Source organism: Brassica rapa, chromosome A01, assembly GCF_000309985.2.
Source record: "Brassica rapa cultivar Chiifu-401-42 chromosome A01, CAAS_Brap_v3.01, whole genome shotgun sequence".
Lineage (NCBI taxonomy): Eukaryota > Viridiplantae > Streptophyta > Magnoliopsida > Brassicales > Brassicaceae > Brassica > Brassica rapa.
The window spans coordinates 18,466,700-18,488,191 of NC_024795.2; the positions used below are offsets into that span (position 1 = coordinate 18,466,700).

A 21,492-nucleotide genomic window follows, 5' to 3' on the forward strand; every position below is an offset into this window, starting at 1 on the left:
ACAGTTATTTTTAAGTAGATCACGTGGGAAAAATGTTGGACTAAACTTATATCAATAGGTCATGTTTCTAATTTAATAGAATAGATTTAGGGAAAAGTTTTGAGTAAAAAGAATACTAAACAGTGATTATCATTTGAAACAAAAGATATCAATAACTTGTAGACTCTTAAATGAAACACCAACAAACAATCAAGATCTATTTTTGATAGTGTAGCCTAGCTTATTATATTAATGTGATGTGTCAAACCACTTTATCATATTTTAATATATACAAAATATTAAATACAATTATACAAAAAATTACTAATCTTAAAAGGATAAAGATATCATATTTTGATATATATATATATATATATATATATATATATATATATATATATATATATATATATATATACATAGAAAATGTATACAAGAAATTATAGTCCCCTATATATTAATTGATGATCATTTAAAAAGTTGTAACCTTAAATTTGTACTAATTGAAAAGAGACTATATTTGGGTGTCACTTAATTATGATGACAATTTAGCTTACGTGATGATTTAAGAATTAATTGAAAAAATAATGGTCCAAATCCAATTACCAGGGAACATTATATTAACCAAAAATATAAGAAACGTGGATTCTTTCATTAAATAAAAGTTACAGAATTATCTAATATGATTAACATATATATGACAATTAATGAATATGAATAATAAAAAATTGATAACAATTTTTGCATCATTCTTCATTTTTGTTCATATTATTAAAAAAATTAAACAATTACATTAACCATATAATAAAAATTTAGATTTTTGTATATGTTATATTTTGAATTTCTTAAAATGACTTTAAATTACAAAAATGAGAAAATATTATATGTTATATTTTAAATTTTTTTAAATGAATTTAAATTCCATAAATGAGGAAACCTTATATGTTATGTTTTTTTTATATGTTAGATTTTTTATATGTTATATTTTGAATTTTTTTAAATGACTTAAAATTATAAAAATGTAAGTTTTCCTTAAACACACGAAGAAAATCATTAAAATGACATGTATTAATTCGATGGTTGATCTGAACCCTTTCAAAACTATATGTAAGATAAATATCAAAATAATTCATCTGTTAAAACAATACATGTTCATTTTTTTCAAGAATGTGTTCGGTGGAAAAATATAAAGTTTTTGTGTCCTAATTTGTTTAATTTCAATCCGATCAACCCATGATATATTAATTATAGTTTAGTTCCATAATTTTTAATAAAAATTGATCCGGTCCATCGGAAAAAATTATATAATAACAACAAAAAATATTTTATATGTATAAATAAAATGATCAAATATATAAAAATTATCGATAATATATTTATAAACTCACCCTACGCAAAAGTCACATGTCTTATCCTAGTAAAATACTATTTTGAAAAGGAAAAAACAAAAAAAAACACACATCTGTTATTTAACCGATCATATTTCATAATGTATAAAAGGTTTCAAATAAGTTAAAATATGGTAAACATATCTTACTCGAATAAAAAAAGTAATTAGTTTTATATCGATTCAAGAAAAGGTGAAATGTTTCAGCACAAAATAGAAAAAAAGAAAGGTGAAATATAACTGAAAACTCCAGAGGATAAAAAGGATTATCAATTTGTCAAATACATAGGTATATAAACGGGTATATAATAAAAATAAAAATAATTCAGTTCAGACTAGAAGTATTCGAAAAACATACATTTTTTGACAATAATATAATAACATGAAAAGAAAGAGAATCAAAATAAATGTATAAATGTTATTCTGTTGGCTTAATAATGAGTAAGTGACCACTTACTTTCATTATTTCTTTTACGGATGATCTGCTTTTTTTTTCACGAATGGTAAAACACAAATTCACTTTATATCCAGACTTAATATAGTACTGTATATATCTACATTTACCTTCCAAATTCGCAGCTTTGAGTAATTGATAATATAATAAGCAGGGGCGTTCTTGGACAGAGCACAATGAAACCTAGGCCTAGGGCCCCCATTTTTCAAAGGCCTCCATTTAAAAAAAAAATTATGCAGCTAATGTTTTTTTATCACAATTTACAGTTACATAATGAAAATGTACAAATGAAAAACAGAAAAAGATAACAACACAAAATTAAAATGGGACCTACGTAAAATTTATTCTTTTAACTTTTTTCATTGACTATTTTTTATCTCTGGCTCTCTTCCTCTTTTTCCATTACTCTTAAGCTTTTAAAAAAAAAAAAAAATTATCCTAAGCTTTATGTTCTACAATAATGTGTAGGCCCCCGTTTTTTTTCTTGCCTAGGGTCTCACGTATTACAGGGACGGCCCTGATAATAAGCCCTTGCATATGCATCTTGAATTTCTGGAGGATATACAGGCTCGATCTCACGGACAACACACCCTTGAGACCTTAAGATCTCTCTATGCTCCTCAGGGACATCAGGTAAGATAGCAACAATTAGAGCATACGCACTTTTAACCTTTCGCAAACCCTTTGCTAGTCCCACCGCTCCCTTCACGTAGTCTCCGTTACCTGCCAAAAAAGTAACATAGGCTCTTTCATTATGCTTCTTCGCGGTTGCACAAATAGAGTCCATGGGAGATTCAGGGGTCATTTTGATCAAACTCTAGGTGGATGGAAAAGAGAATTTAAAACGCAAGGCTGTTTTTATGAAGATTTTGTGTGTGCCACTTGGTTACTTTGGCTTTTGGCTTCTTAGTAGTTTCCATAAAAGCTACCACAACCATTTGGTTATATAGGCGAGGGAGTAACTTTATTGCTATCTCGGTGAAGTGGTCTTTCAAGTATAATAAGGCTATACATGCGTTCCATGAAGTGTTGAATTTAATATTAAAACATTACTAAAAATCGTTTTCGTTTATTTAAAGTGCATAAATTAAAATAACATTTTAAAGAAAATATATAAGCATCAAAATGGATGGTAATTAAATGTCATTGAATATAGTGGAGGCGGTGAATTGGTGATAAACAGTAATAACCTAGTCAATGATCAATTGGTTTATTAAAGTTTTAAAATGCAAGACTGTTTCTAGTGAAATTTGTGTGTGCCATCCTGATTACTTTGGTCTTTGGTTTCTTAGTACTTTCCACGAAAGCTACCACAACCATTTGATTATATAAGCGTGGAAGTGTAAATGTATTGTTATTTCTAAGTTTTAAAATTTTAACTTTTCTGGATGTTTGGTTAGGTCGCTTGAATTAAAAGTTAAGAAACTAGAAGAGAGAAAGACGAAGATGATGGTGACGATAAACAAGATATGGAAGATAGGTCCACTATATTTATTAGGGCTTTTGACATAGTTAACGTCCAACGATTATCTGTTGTCAAAAGAAAAACTTCCAAAGATTATATAAATAGAGCTCATCAACCTATGGTTGGGCATCAATACTCGATACTCACCTTTTACTCGTGACTTGACCCGTATTCACCTTGGAAAGCCGAGTACTTACTGTTAGCAAGACATATATCAAGTCAAAAATTTTTACTACTTGTACAAAAAAGGCAAGTATCAAGTATCGTTTTATTTTTTGGTATTTGCCTCGTTACTCGTTACTCGTTACTCGTTACTTGTTCTATAAAATACTTGTTACTTACTAAATAATACTTGTTACTTGCAAACTTTTTTGGAACATTGAAACAAAATGGAGGAACAAAATGGAGGAACATTGAGTTTCATATGGTGTTTCAATATTTTGAACGCTTATTTTCATTTTTTTCTATTTCTTTGAAAATTCATGCGATTTTTGAATGTTAAAAATTTAGAAGATGTGTCTTTTTTTGTATGTAATCAAGACAAGACAAATTACTTGCAAGTATTAATTTTTTTCCAAGTACTTGATAAAACAAGTACTTGTTGCAAGCAAGTCAAGTATCAAGTCGTAAAAAAAATTACTCAGATAAGGCAAGTCAAGTAGGAAGTCACCAACAATCGGCAAGTACTTGCCTCGTGCCCACCCCTACATCAACCCGTCACTTTTTAGCAACCTTAATTAATTTTTACATGTCTTGGTCTATATCACTATATTTGAATGAAGATAGTTGAATATATAATTCACAACCCAAATCATTCTATATGTAATATATGCTATGATTAAAATTTACGTATTGTACATTTTTTATATAATAACTAATAGTAATAATTAATTAAAATATAAATTAAAGTAGACTTTGTTCTTTTCTTATGACATGTGGAAGAGGGGTTTGTTGAGATGCATGTGTCCACATTTTTTTTTTGTATTTTAGATCTTTTTTAAAGATTATTACAATTTTTCTCATCACTTTCTAATTGTGCACTATCTAATCATTTTCACATTAAGTATCATTATAGTTTGAGAATCTATTTTATTGGTCACTAAAATTTAAAAAATAAGTAAAATAATATAAATATATTTTAAATATTTAATTTATTCACAACTAAAAATAGCATAAACTTTCATCATTTTATTATTTTTACTGTTTTCTATTATTTCTTTTACAAATTATATATTTATTTTACTATTAAAGTAAATAAGAAACTAGAGCACAACACAATATTTAAACCTAAAACCTCCATTATCACTGGAAAAACAAATGTCATAGTAACATTAATTCAATAGAGGTCTAGAGCTGAAAGGAGATCAAGAACGAAGAGTAACTTACCTCATTGTACCATAAAGTTTGTTGGCCAGAATAAGTAAAAAAAAATAGAAAGATAAAATCAGAAACAAATCAATCTCCCGAACAAAATAAGCGCGATCAAGCACAAACGCAAAGAACCAAAAAAGCGGACCAAAGAAAGAATAATAACGGAAAGGCCAAAGTCACCAAGAAGCATGAAGATACATGCCTAAAGTACTGGAAGCACAACCACTAGCAAAAAGGTAAGAAACACCTTACAAACTAAACAAGAATAGACAAGGCGCCCATGCAAGTGAAGAAACACAAAGCTCTAGATAGAAGGGACCAAAGCTCCAAGAGACTAACTCCGGCCACCTATACCAAAGGAAACATGAGAAGAATAGAAACAACCTGAGGGAGGGATAATAGAAACCAGCCACCGCGAAATCAGAGAATAAGCTTGAGACCAGAAATAACCTTCAAAGCCCACATAGCATACACACGAACAAAAACATTATCCAAACCTGGAGTGGTAAGCATGGTGAAAGGGAGAGCTACAAGAGATGCGAACAGCGATGAAAACTGCAACGAGATGAGAAAACATAGAGGGAAAGTGAGACAAAACAAAATCACCAAACTGTGGAGGTGTTCTCAAGCTATGAAAGAGAGCATAGAAGTCAGATCCCCAAAAACTAGATCTTGGAAACCAAGACGACCAAAGACTATTGACGGTAAGCCAACGACGAGGAAGACAACATCAAAGACGACTAAAATCTGACCCGGCCCAAGGAGATGAAGTTCCTAACATCAGCTGAAATCTAAAAAAGAAGAGGAGCAACCAATATTGATTGGAAAAGCCTACAACGTTGTGAGAAACAACCACACATGGGAACTCATAAAGTCGATATATGACAAATTCTGTATAATCTCACCGACGAAGAAGGCAAGGAAGAACAAGAGCAGGAGGTGAGTCTCTTTCCGGTGATGGTGAGAAGCACCGCACACTAGAAAAGTAAACGAAAAAATAAGATGGTGACGGTTTAAGATCAAAATATTGGGAGAGGAAAAAAACATCTTAAAAGTTATAATGTTCAAAAATATGAAAAAATAAAATATAATTTTGACATTGAAACCATTAATCTTAAAATCGACAAATGCCTAAATGCAAAGTTATTGAAATTCTTTTATGTTATATGTTCAATTCACTACTAATATATACTATACACACAACAACACATTACTCAAAAAAAAATATAAATTATATTAACCTATCACCTACTACTACATAACACAATAAAAATACTAAATAATACTCTTAACAAATAAAAACAACCACAAAATTACATTATCCAAAAAGTCATACTCTTAATAACAATAAAATAAAATAATTGTGGACTATCTAATCCTTCACACTAACTATTATTATATGAAGTTTGATAATCTATTTTGGTAAATTGCCACAAATACCACATTCATAATATCACTTTTCATGTTTACACAAATTACTTTTACACTCACTTTTAATGAAGGGTAAAAGATACTTTTACCCATAGGATTAACTAATCTATTCTTAGGGTTTAGAGTTGAGTGGTGGGGTAGGATTTTTGGAATGTAAAATTTATGATTCTAATAAATATATAAATAAATACTTAAAAATATATAATTTTTTTAAAAATAGTTTCAAACATAATTTTTGATTTTCAAATTTTTTTTTTGAAAAAACAACTTCGAAAATAATAAAAAAATTTATAAAAAAGTTTGAATTTGAAAAAGTATAATTTGAAAACATAAAAAAAATTACTTTATTTTTTATTTATTTAAATAATGATTTATTATATATATAGATAGCAAGGGTATAATAGTTTTTTGCCACTTAATAAAGAAAATATTTCTGAAAATGTCCCTTTAGTGGTGGTAAAGATGAAAAGTGGTACTATGAAAGTGGTAAACATAAAATTTTCCCATATATTTTATTGTTCACTAAAATTCAAGATGAATAAAGAAATAAATAAAATAATTGAAATATATTTTAAATATTTAATTTATTCACAACTAATGATAACATAAATTTTTATTGTTTTACTATTTTTACAATTTTCTATTTTTTATTTACAAATTATATATTTATTTTATTCTAGAATGAATTTACTGAGTAAACTTATTGACATAAAGTAGAAAACATAGGTATTGTGATATTGTAACCAATAATTGCTAGGTTTTGGATGAAACAAATATTAAAAAATTATATTGATATATCATATTATATTATTAACCATTCATTCTTCAGTTTGTATTATATTTCCATTTGACTTATTTTAAAAAATAATATTATTTAAATATGAGTTAAATCTAATAATATCAACTTTACAAAACGACCAATTTAGTGAATTCCTAATTGTAACATTTATTGATATTGAACTCTACCACCTGTAATAAAAATGGCATTAAAATGGCAAAATGGCACACATAAAAATAAAATGAAAACATTTTGCAAGAAAATAATTATCAACAATCCCGCGCGTAGTGCGGGCACCCCCTAGTTTTCTATAAATATTACTTGCGCAGGTCTATACATAGTGTATTGTTATTTCATAATTAGGCGATAAACATGTTCCATAAAGTGTTGAATTTAATATGAAATGTAACATAACTGAAAGTGGTCTTCATAGATTTATAGTGCATATAACAAAAGAACATTTTAACGGAAAAAAAATCACCAACATGGAATGGTAAAATTGAATAAATTTGAGATGGTGATAAACGGTTATAACCTAGTCAACGATCAATTGCTTTCAGAAAGATTTACATCAATAAGATTAAAATCACCAAAACGATTAACTAATAATAAAAGGAACATCAATAAAGCGATCGGAACACAACAGATGTGGAAAAGGACTATAAATCGTAAGATATAAATTTTTCTCCTTATTTATTTATATATATCACATGTGGAAGCTTTAGCTGTGATTTAATTAATATATTTAGGGTTTCATTTCCAGAAAATGTAAACAACATGGGAACAAGTAAACAAATATTTCCAGTGATAAATATAAAATCATTTATGTAGTTTAATATGGTAATATCGTTCATTGTAAACTTGAGATAAATTATATCTCAGTTTCAGGTTTATAATAATGTATGTAGAAAAACTTTAAAGACACGTATGTAGAAAAGCTTCAAGGTTTGGAAAATTAAGCCTCTTTAGAAGATGCGACATCTTTTATGGTAACTGGTAACATTATGTGTAGGTGTAACAAGAAATATGACATATTATCATATGAGATGCGATAATCATTTTTTTTAGATATAGGAAACCAATAAATCAGTTACAAGCATAAGCTTTAGCAGCCATATATTCTAGTCTGAACATTTTTCCAGTTTCGAATGTTTATACTAATATGGATTACCTCTTCTGACGGAAAAACATTATTGAAGACTCAAAATTAGATCAAGATCATCCGTGGATAATTTGGTATTGATAGTTCGAACCGATAAACTATTCAGAGAAATTGACAGAGATCCACTGTAACTAATCAGACATGCGAAAGAAGAATGTCAAGTTTGGTTCTCAACAAAGACAACATCTCCTCAACGACAAAATCATCAAATAGTATTGGTTCACAAGTTGTATGCTTACATATAACATATGTTTGGTAGATGACTTTTGGACTTCAATATCCCAATTTAGTAGGTGGAGATAGATTTGGAAAGACACTTCTGAACATATCCAAATAATGGAAGCAAGGAACCTAAGACTACGAGAGTCCTTATTGCATTCAGAGCTATAAGCACTTATTTGGGAAATGGAGAGTATGTTACCGCATTCTACCTGTTAGAAATTTGGATCAGACTGCAAAGATTTGATCACCATGATTTCTAAACCTTCATGCATGGCCAAAATTCTCAACAAATCTAAAGGAGTTAACAGTGCTCCAAAGACGATTTCACTCATTCAAGCTTTCCTACGTTATTCGAGGCCATAATATGAAGCTTTGCTACATTGTTCGAGGCCAAAATGCAATCTCTCATTCTTTAGCTAGAAACTACAAAATCTTTCCATCATGAAATTTTTATGTTGGTTGTTCTATTCCTGTCTTACTTTCCAAACCACTTTTAGTTTGAGTAATAGAATAGTTGTTTGATGTTAAAAAGTGTATATCAAAAGTTTAAAAAAAATTTCTTTAGTTGAATATGCTAACAAAATGTATTTGTTTTTCAAGTTATATGTTCAGAGAGATTTCATTATTAAATGTGACTGAACTGAAATACTTGAAGGATTAGTTATCTAAGGAGAAATTGTTTCCAGTAGTGTGTAAGTGAGGGTAAAGCATAGAGAATTATCACGTCGTGGTAGTTGCATGATGAATAAAAATTTCATGCAAACCTTCTAAAATTAGCACACCCGCCCGCCGTCAACGTTTTACAAGCCGTATCAGAGCCAAAACCAAATGACAATATAGTCATGTGGCCTCAGACCATTGGGGTGATGATCTTAGTGTGCATTGAAAACATTGCGCTATGTGACTGGCGATTATATATAAAATCTCTATTTTGGTATATGGTGATATATGTGGAGTTTAAGGGAATTTATTTGGTTACATATGCCGTATCTTTTTCGATCATTTTCCGAAGAAAATTCAGGGTTAAGCGTGCTTGAGCTATCATAAGTTGATTTTCATTATTGTGTGAGTGAGGACAAAGGACAAAATTTATCAAATGGTGATTCTAAAGTTAGTTAACAAATCTTTTAAACCTCCCAAATTAACATATTGGTCAGGCGGGTTGTAGGGTCCACATGCCAATGGTGGCAGCGGTCTAATAGTTACAAATGATATCAAATTTAAACCCAAATAAGTGTCTATTCATGTGGGCTAACACCGTTGATGGGAGAGCATGTTGAACTCCACTTTTATAAAAATAGAAATATATCTACAGTTAAGTAGAGAGTTGAAAGTGTATATTTTATATAGTTATTATTTTAACATATATTTTTAATAATTTCATTAATACAATTACTCACAAAAGTATTAAAGTAAGAAAGAAATACAAAATCTTTATAAATAACAATTTTCTAAAACATTTATGATTTTTTAAATAGAAATAATTTTAAAATTTATAGAACATATATTTTCACTAAATTTTTACCTTTTTAGATTATTTAAAAGATATTTTCGAAGACAGACTTGTATAATATTTTTAGATTTAATTGTATTGAACAAAGTGGATGAAATATTCATAAATATCCGTAAATATTGGATATCCGTATTTTTCCAAATCGACACAAATCAGAAAATCAAATATCCGTAAACTATGAATCAAATTACAAATACTAAAATTAAGTGAAGCTTATAGAAAACAATCATGATTCTAGACATGAAAGATTTACAGATATATGAATTCTGAGTCACCACTTTTTCCTCACTTGAGCCCTCGAGTAAGTCCGTTGCATTCTTCCGTATTCTCGAGCAGAGCGCTGTCCCAGTGTTTTCTTATTTTGAATTAAATAACCTGCAACGATCGTTAAGAAAGTTCTATGTTTCCAAATCAAAACACCTATTGACAATTCAACAATTTTAAAAATACTAATATTACTAGTGGAAGAGGTAAACAAAGAAAAAGTCACGAGGACTTTGTTGGAACGGAGAGAGGTGAATCATTTGTCCAACGCATGAGGAAGAAGAAGAAAAAATAAGGCGTCGGCGCACGACTTCAACAGAATTTGACTTTAGTTACCTCCACACATTAGTTTTCAATAGGTCATGAACCTTTTTACTTTCTATTCTACAAACCGATTATGAACTTTTTGATAAAGACAAACCCATTATGCGCTCCTTCACTTGCTTCGTAGATATTCCTTTTTTAATACGAATATCTATATATATATATACACATCAATGGAACACATGTGAAATATAATTTACTTTCATACTTTTTCATTTGCAATATGAATTTAAACTTGTTTGATACCGTAAACTGATTGCTTATAATGAAAATAGAACGTAGATTATAAAGTTTACAACAAGGAAAAAAATAAAAAGGCTCTTGCCGCTGATAGAAAAAAAAGCCTCAGGTTTTAAAAGAAAAAATCAGCATATGTTTGAACATATACATTCATCTTACAACCGGCTTTTTTTAGGACCAGATCTGTTTTTTTATTAGTTCAATGTTAAAATTTATATCAAAGATTTTAGTTTTCACAGAATATACAGGAGTTGACCCAAAAAAACTGAACATACATAAAAACACCTATAGTAGAAATGCAGGAATTTAAATTAACAAAAGGGCCAAAGGAGCAACGATAACCAATAGTGTAGGAGAGGAAACTTTGACAAAGGCATAGACCAGAGTGTAGCAACGAAAAGATCAGAGGACGAGGCTAGAGCGGAGGGAGCAACCAGTTGCCACAAGCTACTAGGCCAGCTCTGTTCGAGACTATATCTAGGTAATTAGCTTCTGTTGTATTTTCAAAGCTGATAAAAACAGGTCCAGCTCTATGCATGAACTGGGGGTGCATTTACAAAGGGTTCATTGCAGTTTTAAATTTTTCTCGCTGGGACTAGGACTCAATTTTTAAAAATTATATTTTGTTTGAGGAAATAGATCTCAGTTTTCTTGGTTCAGAACCATTTTATTTTTGAGACGGGCCTGACTTTCGAGTATATAGATTACATGATTAACTCGTCTTGATTGTTACATGATTTCAACTCAGGTTACAAGCGACCATGATTTCGCAGGTTATTATGCTTATTTTATTTTGGTAAAATATTTGCTGTTACTTTTTCTATTTCTTTCGTTTTTTGGGTGTAATATTTCATCCGTTTTTTTTAAATCAATTACTAAACAAAAGTTACATGCATTTTTAGGTGGTATGGAAGAATATTAATGATTCTAGTACAAATCAATATGCTACACGTTCTCATCGCCATTTGGTAACTGTGTATAATCTATCTATATATATAAAGAAATGTTCGCCTCTCTCCCGTGAAGCCACGTCATCAATTCGTGCGTTTTGGGAGTGACACGTGTCCCATTTTATATTTAGGGCCAAAATAAATAAATGCAGTTAAGAGTAATTGAACCCAGCACCTCTAGCACTGGTAATTTCTCTTAGAACCACTAGGTTAAAGTTACTTTTTATAAATATGTGGCCGCGAAAATACTTATTATCGTGTCAGCTGGAAGCCCATGCTTTTTCTGCTTGTGGCCAGGGCCGACACTGAACTGACGTCAAGATGAAAATCGTGAAGTTAAAAACTTTGGTCCAAACAGTTTTGCAATGTTTCCAACCTTTATAACTTGATGCATATAATATATATCAAAATACATTTGTTGTACATGCTTTTATTAGTTTTGCTTTTAAAAGAAAGTATTTACAGTTATAAATGTTTTGCACCAGTGAAGTAATTGTTGAAAAATCTCTATACATATGTTATTTTAAAATAACACTCAACTTCTATATATAGTCAATACATATGTGCATGTTATATTCTAGACTAAATATTTTCTCTTTTAAAAATATAGAAAACAATTTTTTTAGTCTACAAGCAAATGTTGTAGAATAAGTATGCATTATACAAAATAATATCCTACTATATAAAAGGAGCTAATTTGAAAGCTCCTAAGCTATGCCACATAAGCATAAATATTCTCATCCAACCAAACTTACAAGTCAGCTACTCTTTTACTTTTTAGTGTATTATAATTCTCAACCAAATATTAAGAGCAAAGCCACTTCCTGCCATTCTGAATATCCGTCATAACGTTCCTCCACCATTAAACCCCTAAATTGCTATAAATTTCCTATGGAAACCTACCTCTTCAAATATTCTCCCTCTCTTTGTCTCCTCCACATTAAGCTAATTAATGGGAAACATCTCAACAACGTCAGAATATTAAGAACATGGACGGATCAACTCTTCAGCGAGATTTGATTCACCTATAACTTAGAGATCAGACACTTACGGTTACATGGTACAATCCATTACGCGTTCTCTTATGCTATTAGTTGATTGATCTATATTTGTTAATGGTATGGTTTTATTTTGGTACAGTTGCGTGTGGTTTTGATTGCATGATTGTTTGATTAGAAAATGATTGTATAAGAGCGACAATAGTGTGACATCTGCAAGACACATTGTTAAAGGCAGCAGTAACAATCAGGTTCCCTCTGGTATTACAAACTTTCCCAGCTGTCTACCTTTCTTAATATTTTAATACTTCTAAAATAATATTTTCTTTTGTCCAAATAAAGAAAGTAATATTTTCTCTACTTCAGTCTTCAGACTTGATTAACGAATCCATGATTCTGAATTTGTTGTTCTTAATTCACATAAGTAATTTCAGGATGGAAAACATGTGGCTTCTACAAATGGCATATTACCGTTTTCCAGATAACAAAATAATGAACTAGAGCATTTTTTTTGTGGCAAAAAAGATATATGATCTCTCTATTTTGCTTCTATATGGTGTTTTTTAGCTAGAAATTCAGCTTAATTTTTCTTTTTTTCTCAGTTTGGTACGGTTCAGTACACCCGAACATGAAATGGTATAAACTTAATGCCGGCAAACCGACGTGAGAAGCTTCCAAAAGAGGAATAAATTGCTATCCTAAGCCTCATAGCAAACGACACCAGTCAATTTTTTTAAAATTTACGTTACAGCTTTCTACGTCAATTAAATAGGCACACTCAAATACTATTTTCTCTTACGAATATTAAATTCATCAACATAATTTATTATTCAAACTTACTTTGGTTTATAAAAAAAAGTGATCACCGCTTCCAACGTCTTCGCATTATAAAAGAAACAAAACTTAACTTACACTTTCAGAAACTTTTAAACTCCCAATTTTAATTAAACTGTTCTTTAACTAACATGTAATCCGCGCGAAGCGCGGACAGGGGCTCTAGTATATTTAAAAGAGAAAAAGACTAGGATAGCACCAAACCAAGTTTATGTTCCCAAAGTAGCACTCAAGTTTCAAAGTCACAAAAATAGGTTTCATTAAAGAGGTAAATATATACTTATACCCCTTGGGTTAATTAATCCAAACCTTAGGGTTTAGAGTTAAGGGGTGGGGTTTTGGAATTAGGGTTTAAAATTTTATAAAAAAAAATATTAAAATAAAAAATAAAAATTTTTAAAACAGTTTTAAAAAGTATTTTTAAATTATAAAAAGAAAATTTGAAAAAAAAAAATAATAAATTTCGAAAAAAAAAATTATAAAAATTTCGAATCTGAAAACATATAATCTGAAACTATAAAAAAAAAAAATCTTTTTTTCATTTTTTTTATTTTTATTTTATTTATTTTTATTTATTTTTGTTTGTTTATTTAATTTTAAACCAAGGGTATTACGGATATTTTACCCTTTAATGAATGTCATTTTTGTGACTTTCTCCTTCTAGTGCTATTTTTGAGACATAAACTTCAAAAGGTGCTATTATTGACAATTGCCCTATTTAAAATCCATACACAAAAACATAAAAGTTGTTATAGGCTTCTTTCTGACACATGCACACTCCACTATGAATAAAAATTAAAAAAAAAACAGTATTGTCATCAAACTTTATCACAAATTCACATTTGTACATCTATAATTATGAGTTAGACAATTAGTTAATTTGATACAATACCAAAGTAAGAATAATCGAAAAACAACTATACCACCGCATACTAATAAGTAAGACATAACAGATAACCAAATTCTTGAATCTTAAAATAAATTTCAACTCGAGCATTTAGTGAATATCAAATTAACTAATATCCCGCCCGTAGGGCGGGCCGATCCTAGTAGCTCATATTTATATACTAAGAAAAATCTTATACATTTTTAATTAAAGTTGTATGGTTCCAACTTCCAAATAAATTAAAACATAGCAATGTAGCTCTGAAATGAGAAAACAACAACTAATAAGATTTTACGCTCAAAAGTAGACAAGAAAAGAAAATAATAACAAGGGAAGAATCAAGAATATCAAATGGAGAAAGGTAAATGAAGGGGTGCGCATAAACAAACATAAAAGATTTGTTGGCAGTGGAAATTTCATGCTAACAATTAAGATTCAGTAACAAGGAAATTTTGTAGTAGTGGAGCATATGACCAATGTGGAAGCCACAAATTCAAGTAAATAAGAGTTTGAGTGGAAGGACGAACTCAAACCTATGCCCCTGAAAATTACAATCCGCTTAAAATTGTATGACGTCTCTATTTATCCACCTTAATTTGATATTTATTTCAGTGGATCGGACATTGCAAATCAAGTTTTTAGTATTCTTTTATGAATTAAGTCATAAATTCTGAAACTTATTATTATTATTTTTTTGATCAAACATTCATTCATTCATTCAAGCAATAGGTTCTGAAACTTCTGAGTTAAGATAGATTTTTTTCCGTGGAAGTTTAATTGTGTCTAAATTCTGAAACTTGTGTGTTTTTTTTAAAAAAAAAAAAAGTTTAATTGTGTGTAAATATGTGCTTGCGGTTCAAATTCATTATTTACCTTTTTATTTTGTTTTTGGATAACCATGGTGACTGCGGGGCATTGTTTATATCAGTGAGTCATACTTGTAGAGGTAGAGACGAAATTAGGAGGATATCGAAAAAGCCATGGAGATGAGTGATCCTCTTCCCAAGCTTCTTCTACAAGTAAGTCACCCATCATCATTCCTCATTCGTCTTCTTCGATTTCATTTTCTTTCAAGTCTTGTGTTCTCTCAGTTGATCTCGTCAGCTTTTCAAAGATGCCGTCTAGCAGAAGATCTCTGTAGATTATCACTTCTTCTTCTTCATCAATCTGCTGGCAATGATCCTCCGATTACATCTATTTCGAGTAATCTCACTCTCCTCTCCCTCAGACGGAAATCGAATCTGTCGTCACTAAATTGTTTATCTACAGTTTCGGATACGGGCATTGGATGCAGTTTGGTGGAGTTTCAGGATCTGAGGTGCCCTAGAGAGTTCAATGGAGCCAACATCTGGGGTTAGTACGAGCAATTCATCTGGGTTATTCGTTTAATTGAATGTTAACTATCAAATTCTGATTGTTGATAATGCAGATGGGTTACTCTCCCTCAAGACCACTTGTGAGTTTCAATTGCTTTTATATGATTCATTCTTATGTCTCTCCATTGTGCTGACGGAGTTGCAGGCTTTTCTGACGACGAGGTGTTCTGCTATCATATTAATCTTGGTGAGTGTATATCAAACAAAAGAATCAAAAGACAACCTTCTCAGCCTAAAAACGGCGCAAAGTTTAGGTGCTGCTGATTCCTCAATCTATCTCTTGTTTCTTTACTGAGTTTAAAACCACTATGACTGCCTAATTATTGTGTCGTTTTCAGTGGGACAGAGGTATCTCTGAGTGTCTTTGCAAGTATGGATGCTCTTGTGGCCCCCATAGTTACCTTCTTTCAAAAGGTCTTCGGCATCCTTTGTTTCTTGTTTTTCATACTTATTCTCAACTAAATCAATAATGCACAACTCTGCTATATAGAACCAAGATAAAGAGAAAGCATTTCCATCCTTAAGTTGAAATTTGAAGTCTTGAATGTCGCTCTTAAGCTACCCACTTAACTTAGTAATTTAGTTAGGTCAAGCAATGACTCTACCCAAGTTCGCTTAATGGTTAAATTACTCTTGAGCCTTTCCAGAGTTGATCGATGCTCTATATTTTTGGTTGAACTATTGCCCTCCTGGCCATATTACTTAATTGTCGTCAGTTTTATGTTTTTACTCTCATGATTTCTGAGCTGCTCAGTAATGATATATCTCACCATGTTATCTTGCAGATGCTTGTTCTTCATTTACCTGTAAGTTGAAGTTCCCCCCTTCGGTGATTTGACAAATTTCTTCAGACACTCATTTGCCCCAGAACTCGCAACTTATGAAACTAAAAACCAATGCGTCCTTTCTACCTCTCCAGAATGTCACAATGGATCTGGTGGTTGAACAAGGAGCTTCTCCTGGTACTCAAACCCAATACGTCTTTGTAATGAACGGTGATCAAACTCCTTGCTTCACTGCCTCCAACCTTGAACGCTTAAAGTCTGGTCTTGAGGACTGTGTTTTAAGGCATGGAAACTGTTTGGAAATGATGTGTGAACAATGCTTCTCTGATAGGTACATAATATGTTACGCCATTCTTGTTTCTAAACACTTGCGACTTAACTTAGTCTTGCTGGAACCAATGTATGTCCAGTCATTTAACGTCAAGTCTGACAAATCTGGTTATATTCTAAATATTTTCAGAGAGCATCTAAAAGTTGGGAGTGGAACAGCCTGCCCTGAAGAAAATCGTAAGAGACCTGGAGGAACAATGGAAGTGGTGATTGTAATAAGTGACTTATTAGAGACAACTCGCCATTGCAGCAGATCATGTGAGGGCAAAACAGAGGTCTGTTCAGTTCTCAAAACTAAATACATTGAACCTATATTGACATGGACTGTGTTTATTTGTTTGATCTTAAATGGTGAATTTCCCCCAGGTTGTATACTTTGACAATTTCTCTCCTTCCCCCATTCCACAAGTTGCCTTGAGTGCATTGAAAAAGATTGACTGGAAAAGCTACGGTTTGATCCTAGCGAGTGTGAATGATCAAGAAGGACATGTGTTTCTCGAATGGGAAAATTTTCCTTCATATGTTCAAATACAAATCGCTCTCCACTGGTATCACAAGAAGTATCCAACAAGACATAAGACTGAGCCTGGTATAAATCTTGTGAAGAAGGGGATTAAAAGTGCATTAGATGATTTGAAGACTAAACATGAGGGCTTTCTTCTAAGCTCACATTCTCGTAAGGTGATCTCTAAGTCAAACCTCCTTTGAACTATTAGTGTCAATCTCTTAAAATTTCTTAAGGTATAACCAAGATTGTTTTTGCTGTTGTTTATCTTTCTTAGATTTGCAGCTATGTTCCTGACCTTGCAAGATCATTAGCGGGCCTCATATTCTCTTCTACTGACATGGACTTCCAAGGAGATTGCTTATCTGTTCTTGGATTTCAGCCTCAAGAAGCTGAACGTGAAGCAGTGGAAGACTATATACAGAGAAAGATTGTTACGGTTATAGGAATGAATGAGAGTAAACCCCAGAAAGACCAGGAAGCTGCTCCCTTTCTGTTTTTTGAAGGCGGGTCTGAGACATCACACTATGAAGATGAGGAAATAGAAGGTGAGTATTACTCTACCTCCCTTGAATGATACATCTGCTTCTGATAACGGATACAGTAGATAGTCGATATGTGAAAACTATATGTTATCGATATGCATATAGTATTTTCTTTACTTTATTATGTTTCCACCACAGCCTGAGAATGAATCATCATGGGTAGCGCAGACTTGTTTACAGAACTTCATTTAAGAAATTTCAGTTTGTTATGTTCTTGAGGTAGATTTTCCAAAGCCAGTAACAAATAATTGCATCCCTTGCTGTTCTGTTTGTTTTCAATCATGTTTGAATGTGATTAATAGTATATTTCTTTGGTACAGCTTTTATTTATCTCTCTTGTGCGCCGTACATAAATATAGCAATACAAATACTTTCTTTCCTTAGTAGTTTAACAGCTTACACACTTTACCTTATACTATTTGTAAACCTCTCGGGTCGAGAAAGCGCAGCTAAGAGCTGTATTCCAACTCACCAAGGTTTCTATTTTTGTTTATACTATGTCAAACTATGTATACATATATCTAAATAAAATGGCTAGAGTAACACGCCAAGTCTTGTTCATTTCCTAGTTCCCTATAAGACATCTCAAGCAGCAGAAGGTGCAGGAACGTAGGTCATTTCAGGTTCGGATACTTAAGCTAGGAGCCTAGGATGGTCGATTTTGTAACAGTTTCTTCCACATCTGAGGGCTTTTCTGTTTCCACATCTGCTTTTCTGTTTAAAATTGAGAGACTCATCATTAAATACATCCCACCATTTATTGACTAACATCTTGATGTCTTCTCTGTCCATTATATACATCACACCATTTATTTAAAATGTAAAAAAATATCCGAACGAATTCTGTAGGATGATATAAAACATATCCGAACCCAAGTATTATTAACTGAACCGAATGGATAATCCAAAAAATTTGAAATTAATAGGCAATATAAATACTTGGTGACATGTATAACTACTTCAAATGATCAACTTTTTTTTTTGTAACAAACTTCAAATGATCAACTAAATGTTTATTTTGGTATGATATATGAAATACGTATTAAAACAGAAATAAATACTTTAAATATCTAATTACCTATAAATAAGTATATCATAATTTACTCTTTGAATAGCAAGTCTGCCTTATCTATAAAGTAATGCATATTGTTTACAAACTTATGTTTGTTTTCATGCTTGATTTATCATTTTGTTGTTATTTTCTTAATTTGATGTGTGTTGGATTATTTTCTATTCAATTTAAGTGTTTTTTTCTTATGTTTGTTTTTGATTTTTTTCTTTTATTTCGGATATATCCAAACAAAAACGATATAATCCAAATCTGAACAATATATGAATAGTTTATGGGTTTCAGGATGTATTACGAATCAGAACCGAACCAGAAGTGTTATTATCCGAATCCATATGTATTTATAAATTATTAGAATGAGACTTGTGATGGTGAAACAGATACCAAAAATCAAAAATACATGATCCGAACCTGAACGGATACTACTCATGCATAATTTCCACCATTAAACATTATAAAGTGTTATCATTTTACCAATGTGTTACAATCTCCTTTAGAGATGTTAATCAGGCCGGTCGGGCCAGGCCAACAAGAAAAACACGTAAACATTCGAGCTCTGCCTGGCTGAACCCAAAAATATTTTAGACCTATATTTTAAAGCCATGTCTGGTCTTAATAGGGATATAGAGTTTGTTGGGTTTTCTGGATTTCTTGGAATAATTATTATAATTTTATTTCTGCCAGTTTTACCATTTAAAAGATCTAATTTTTGTACAAAAATCAGTTATAACTTTCCCTTTAAATATAAACTAGAGTTTGATCCGCATGCCATGCCCGTACGGATATTAATTTTTATTTTTATAAATTATTTAATAACATTTATAAACACATAAGTTATGGATATTTTAGGTTCCTACAAAGCTATCCGGATCTAGAAGGATCCGAGTCCGAATCCTGGCAAAAAAATTATGATATTCAAACAAAGTTTAATTTTAAATCTAAAAATCTGATACCAAAAAAATGATCCGTACCCGAACGGATCGGTTGAATTCTAATGAACCAATTTCATTCAAATTTATGAAATTATTTTGGTTAACACTTAAAATAAATTTTGCTGGATTATTATGGTAAATATAATTAATAAAGTAATTAGGAAGAGTGGAAAATGAAATTTAAAAGATGTAATAAAACAGTAAAGATATGTAAGTTCTATTTTGTAATCTTTAATAAATGAAGCCCAATTAATAATGAAAGACAATAAATAAAGTGGTTATAATTAGTTTAAAAATGAATAAAACTATGTAACAAACCACTTAAAATTAGGTAAGTATTATTTTGTACTTTCAGATTTAATAGAAAAGATCATTCTCATGAACCCAATCATATGGTTTTAAGATCATTTTTATTTTATTATAATAAAATATTTAAATCATTCTTCACGAAAATATAATTTTTATTATATATTTAATAAGATTTTTAATTTATTTCAATAAAATAACATTAAATAATGGAGGATATGTATAATGTTGTCAAATATTTATTATTAAAATCAATAATTGTCAAATATATATTTTATTCATTTTTTTGTAATTCTGTATCTTTTATTTAAAGAAAGAAAAAAAATAATTGTAGATTGTTAATTAATTTTATGATTAGTTTAATAAGAAGTATATAATATATGTTTGTGTACCAACATATTTTTCTAGAAATTTTTAAGAAGCATTTTAATATTGTAATGCTTCTCTTTTAATATATAGGGGATGGTCAAAACCTTATTAGTTGTCTATCAAGTATACCTAGATTATTTTAGCAAAAGGATAAATTTTAGAATATAATCAAGATTTAGGAAAGATAATAAGTTAGATATTATGTAATTTGGAATATCGATCTTAAAGTTGATATTTAATAATAGTGTGATCTTAGGTTGACAAAACGTTTTTTTTTTCAAAATCTATGTATATTTTAGCTAAGAAAAGTGATTACACTAAGGATAGTTATAGTTTGGTTTATATAAGAGAATACAAATAAGAATAGTAACCTTAGAGATACATCAGATATATCGACAAAAATAGATACAACAGATATTATAATCTATGTGGATGCCAAAATAAAATATGTATGGTATAAATTAAGATTGGTAAAATGGAAGCTAGCAAATTATAATCTTTTTAGGAAATGTAAAGTGAGAGAAATTAGATTTCGTATATGATTAATGATTAATTGTTTTTATTGAATTATTGTAACTGAATCCTATTTATTTATAGTTGTTTTATGAAATTGATTTCCTTAAATTACTGTTGACGTTTTTAGCTAATAATCAATTTAGGAAAATAGTAATAAAATAGAATAAAACAAAAATCCTTAAAGATAACTTTATTAATTAATTCAGCGGCATTCCCTTGTAAATACTTTGTAAATCTTAGGGTTATTTCATTTTTGTACTTCTGTTTTAATAAATTAGATTTCTTGTTTAATTTCTTTTTAACAAAGGTGTTCCTCCTATGCTCTCAAAACAATATAAAGTTAGTTTTAAAATTCTTTGTTTAAAAGGTGTTTTTTTTCAAACGTTTTAAAACAATATTATAACTAAACTTAATTTAACAAGATTTAAATGATCAAATGTAAGTAAATAAGATAATAGAATTTATACTAACGAAGAAAAACATTCCATACTTTATATTTTG

At 30.2% G+C, this 21,492-nt stretch overlaps 1 protein-coding gene and 1 long non-coding RNA gene across 9 annotated transcripts; both read left to right on the forward strand.

Moving 5' to 3' along the window:
* The first annotated feature begins 12,025 nt into the window (after positions 1-12,025).
* LOC103831517 lies at positions 12,026-13,377 on the forward strand. Its single transcript, XR_001955259.2, has 2 exons — positions 12,026-12,799; positions 13,141-13,377. It is a non-coding gene; the product is annotated as an uncharacterized LOC103831517 (long non-coding RNA).
* A 1,747-nt stretch (positions 13,378-15,124) lies between these two features.
* LOC103829835 (type 2 DNA topoisomerase 6 subunit B-like) lies at positions 15,125-18,054 on the forward strand. Of its 8 annotated transcripts, none has more exons than XM_009105535.3 (11): positions 15,125-15,277; positions 15,350-15,461; positions 15,528-15,611; positions 15,688-15,714; positions 15,780-15,888; positions 15,973-16,048; positions 16,420-16,440; positions 16,554-16,750; positions 16,880-17,024; positions 17,116-17,430; positions 17,532-17,831. In XM_009105535.3, exons 1-11 carry the CDS (start codon positions 15,239-15,241, stop codon positions 17,829-17,831), a joined length of 1,425 nt encoding a protein of 474 aa, XP_009103783.1. In that variant the 5' UTR covers positions 15,125-15,238. The 8 variants fall into 8 exon arrangements, with proteins under 8 accessions (XP_009103783.1, XP_033133728.1, XP_033133732.1 ...); XM_033277841.1 differs by having other exon boundaries at positions 15,138-15,277; positions 15,981-16,048; XM_033277837.1 differs by lacking the exon at positions 15,688-15,714.
* The last annotated feature ends 3,438 nt before the right edge of the window (positions 18,055-21,492 follow it).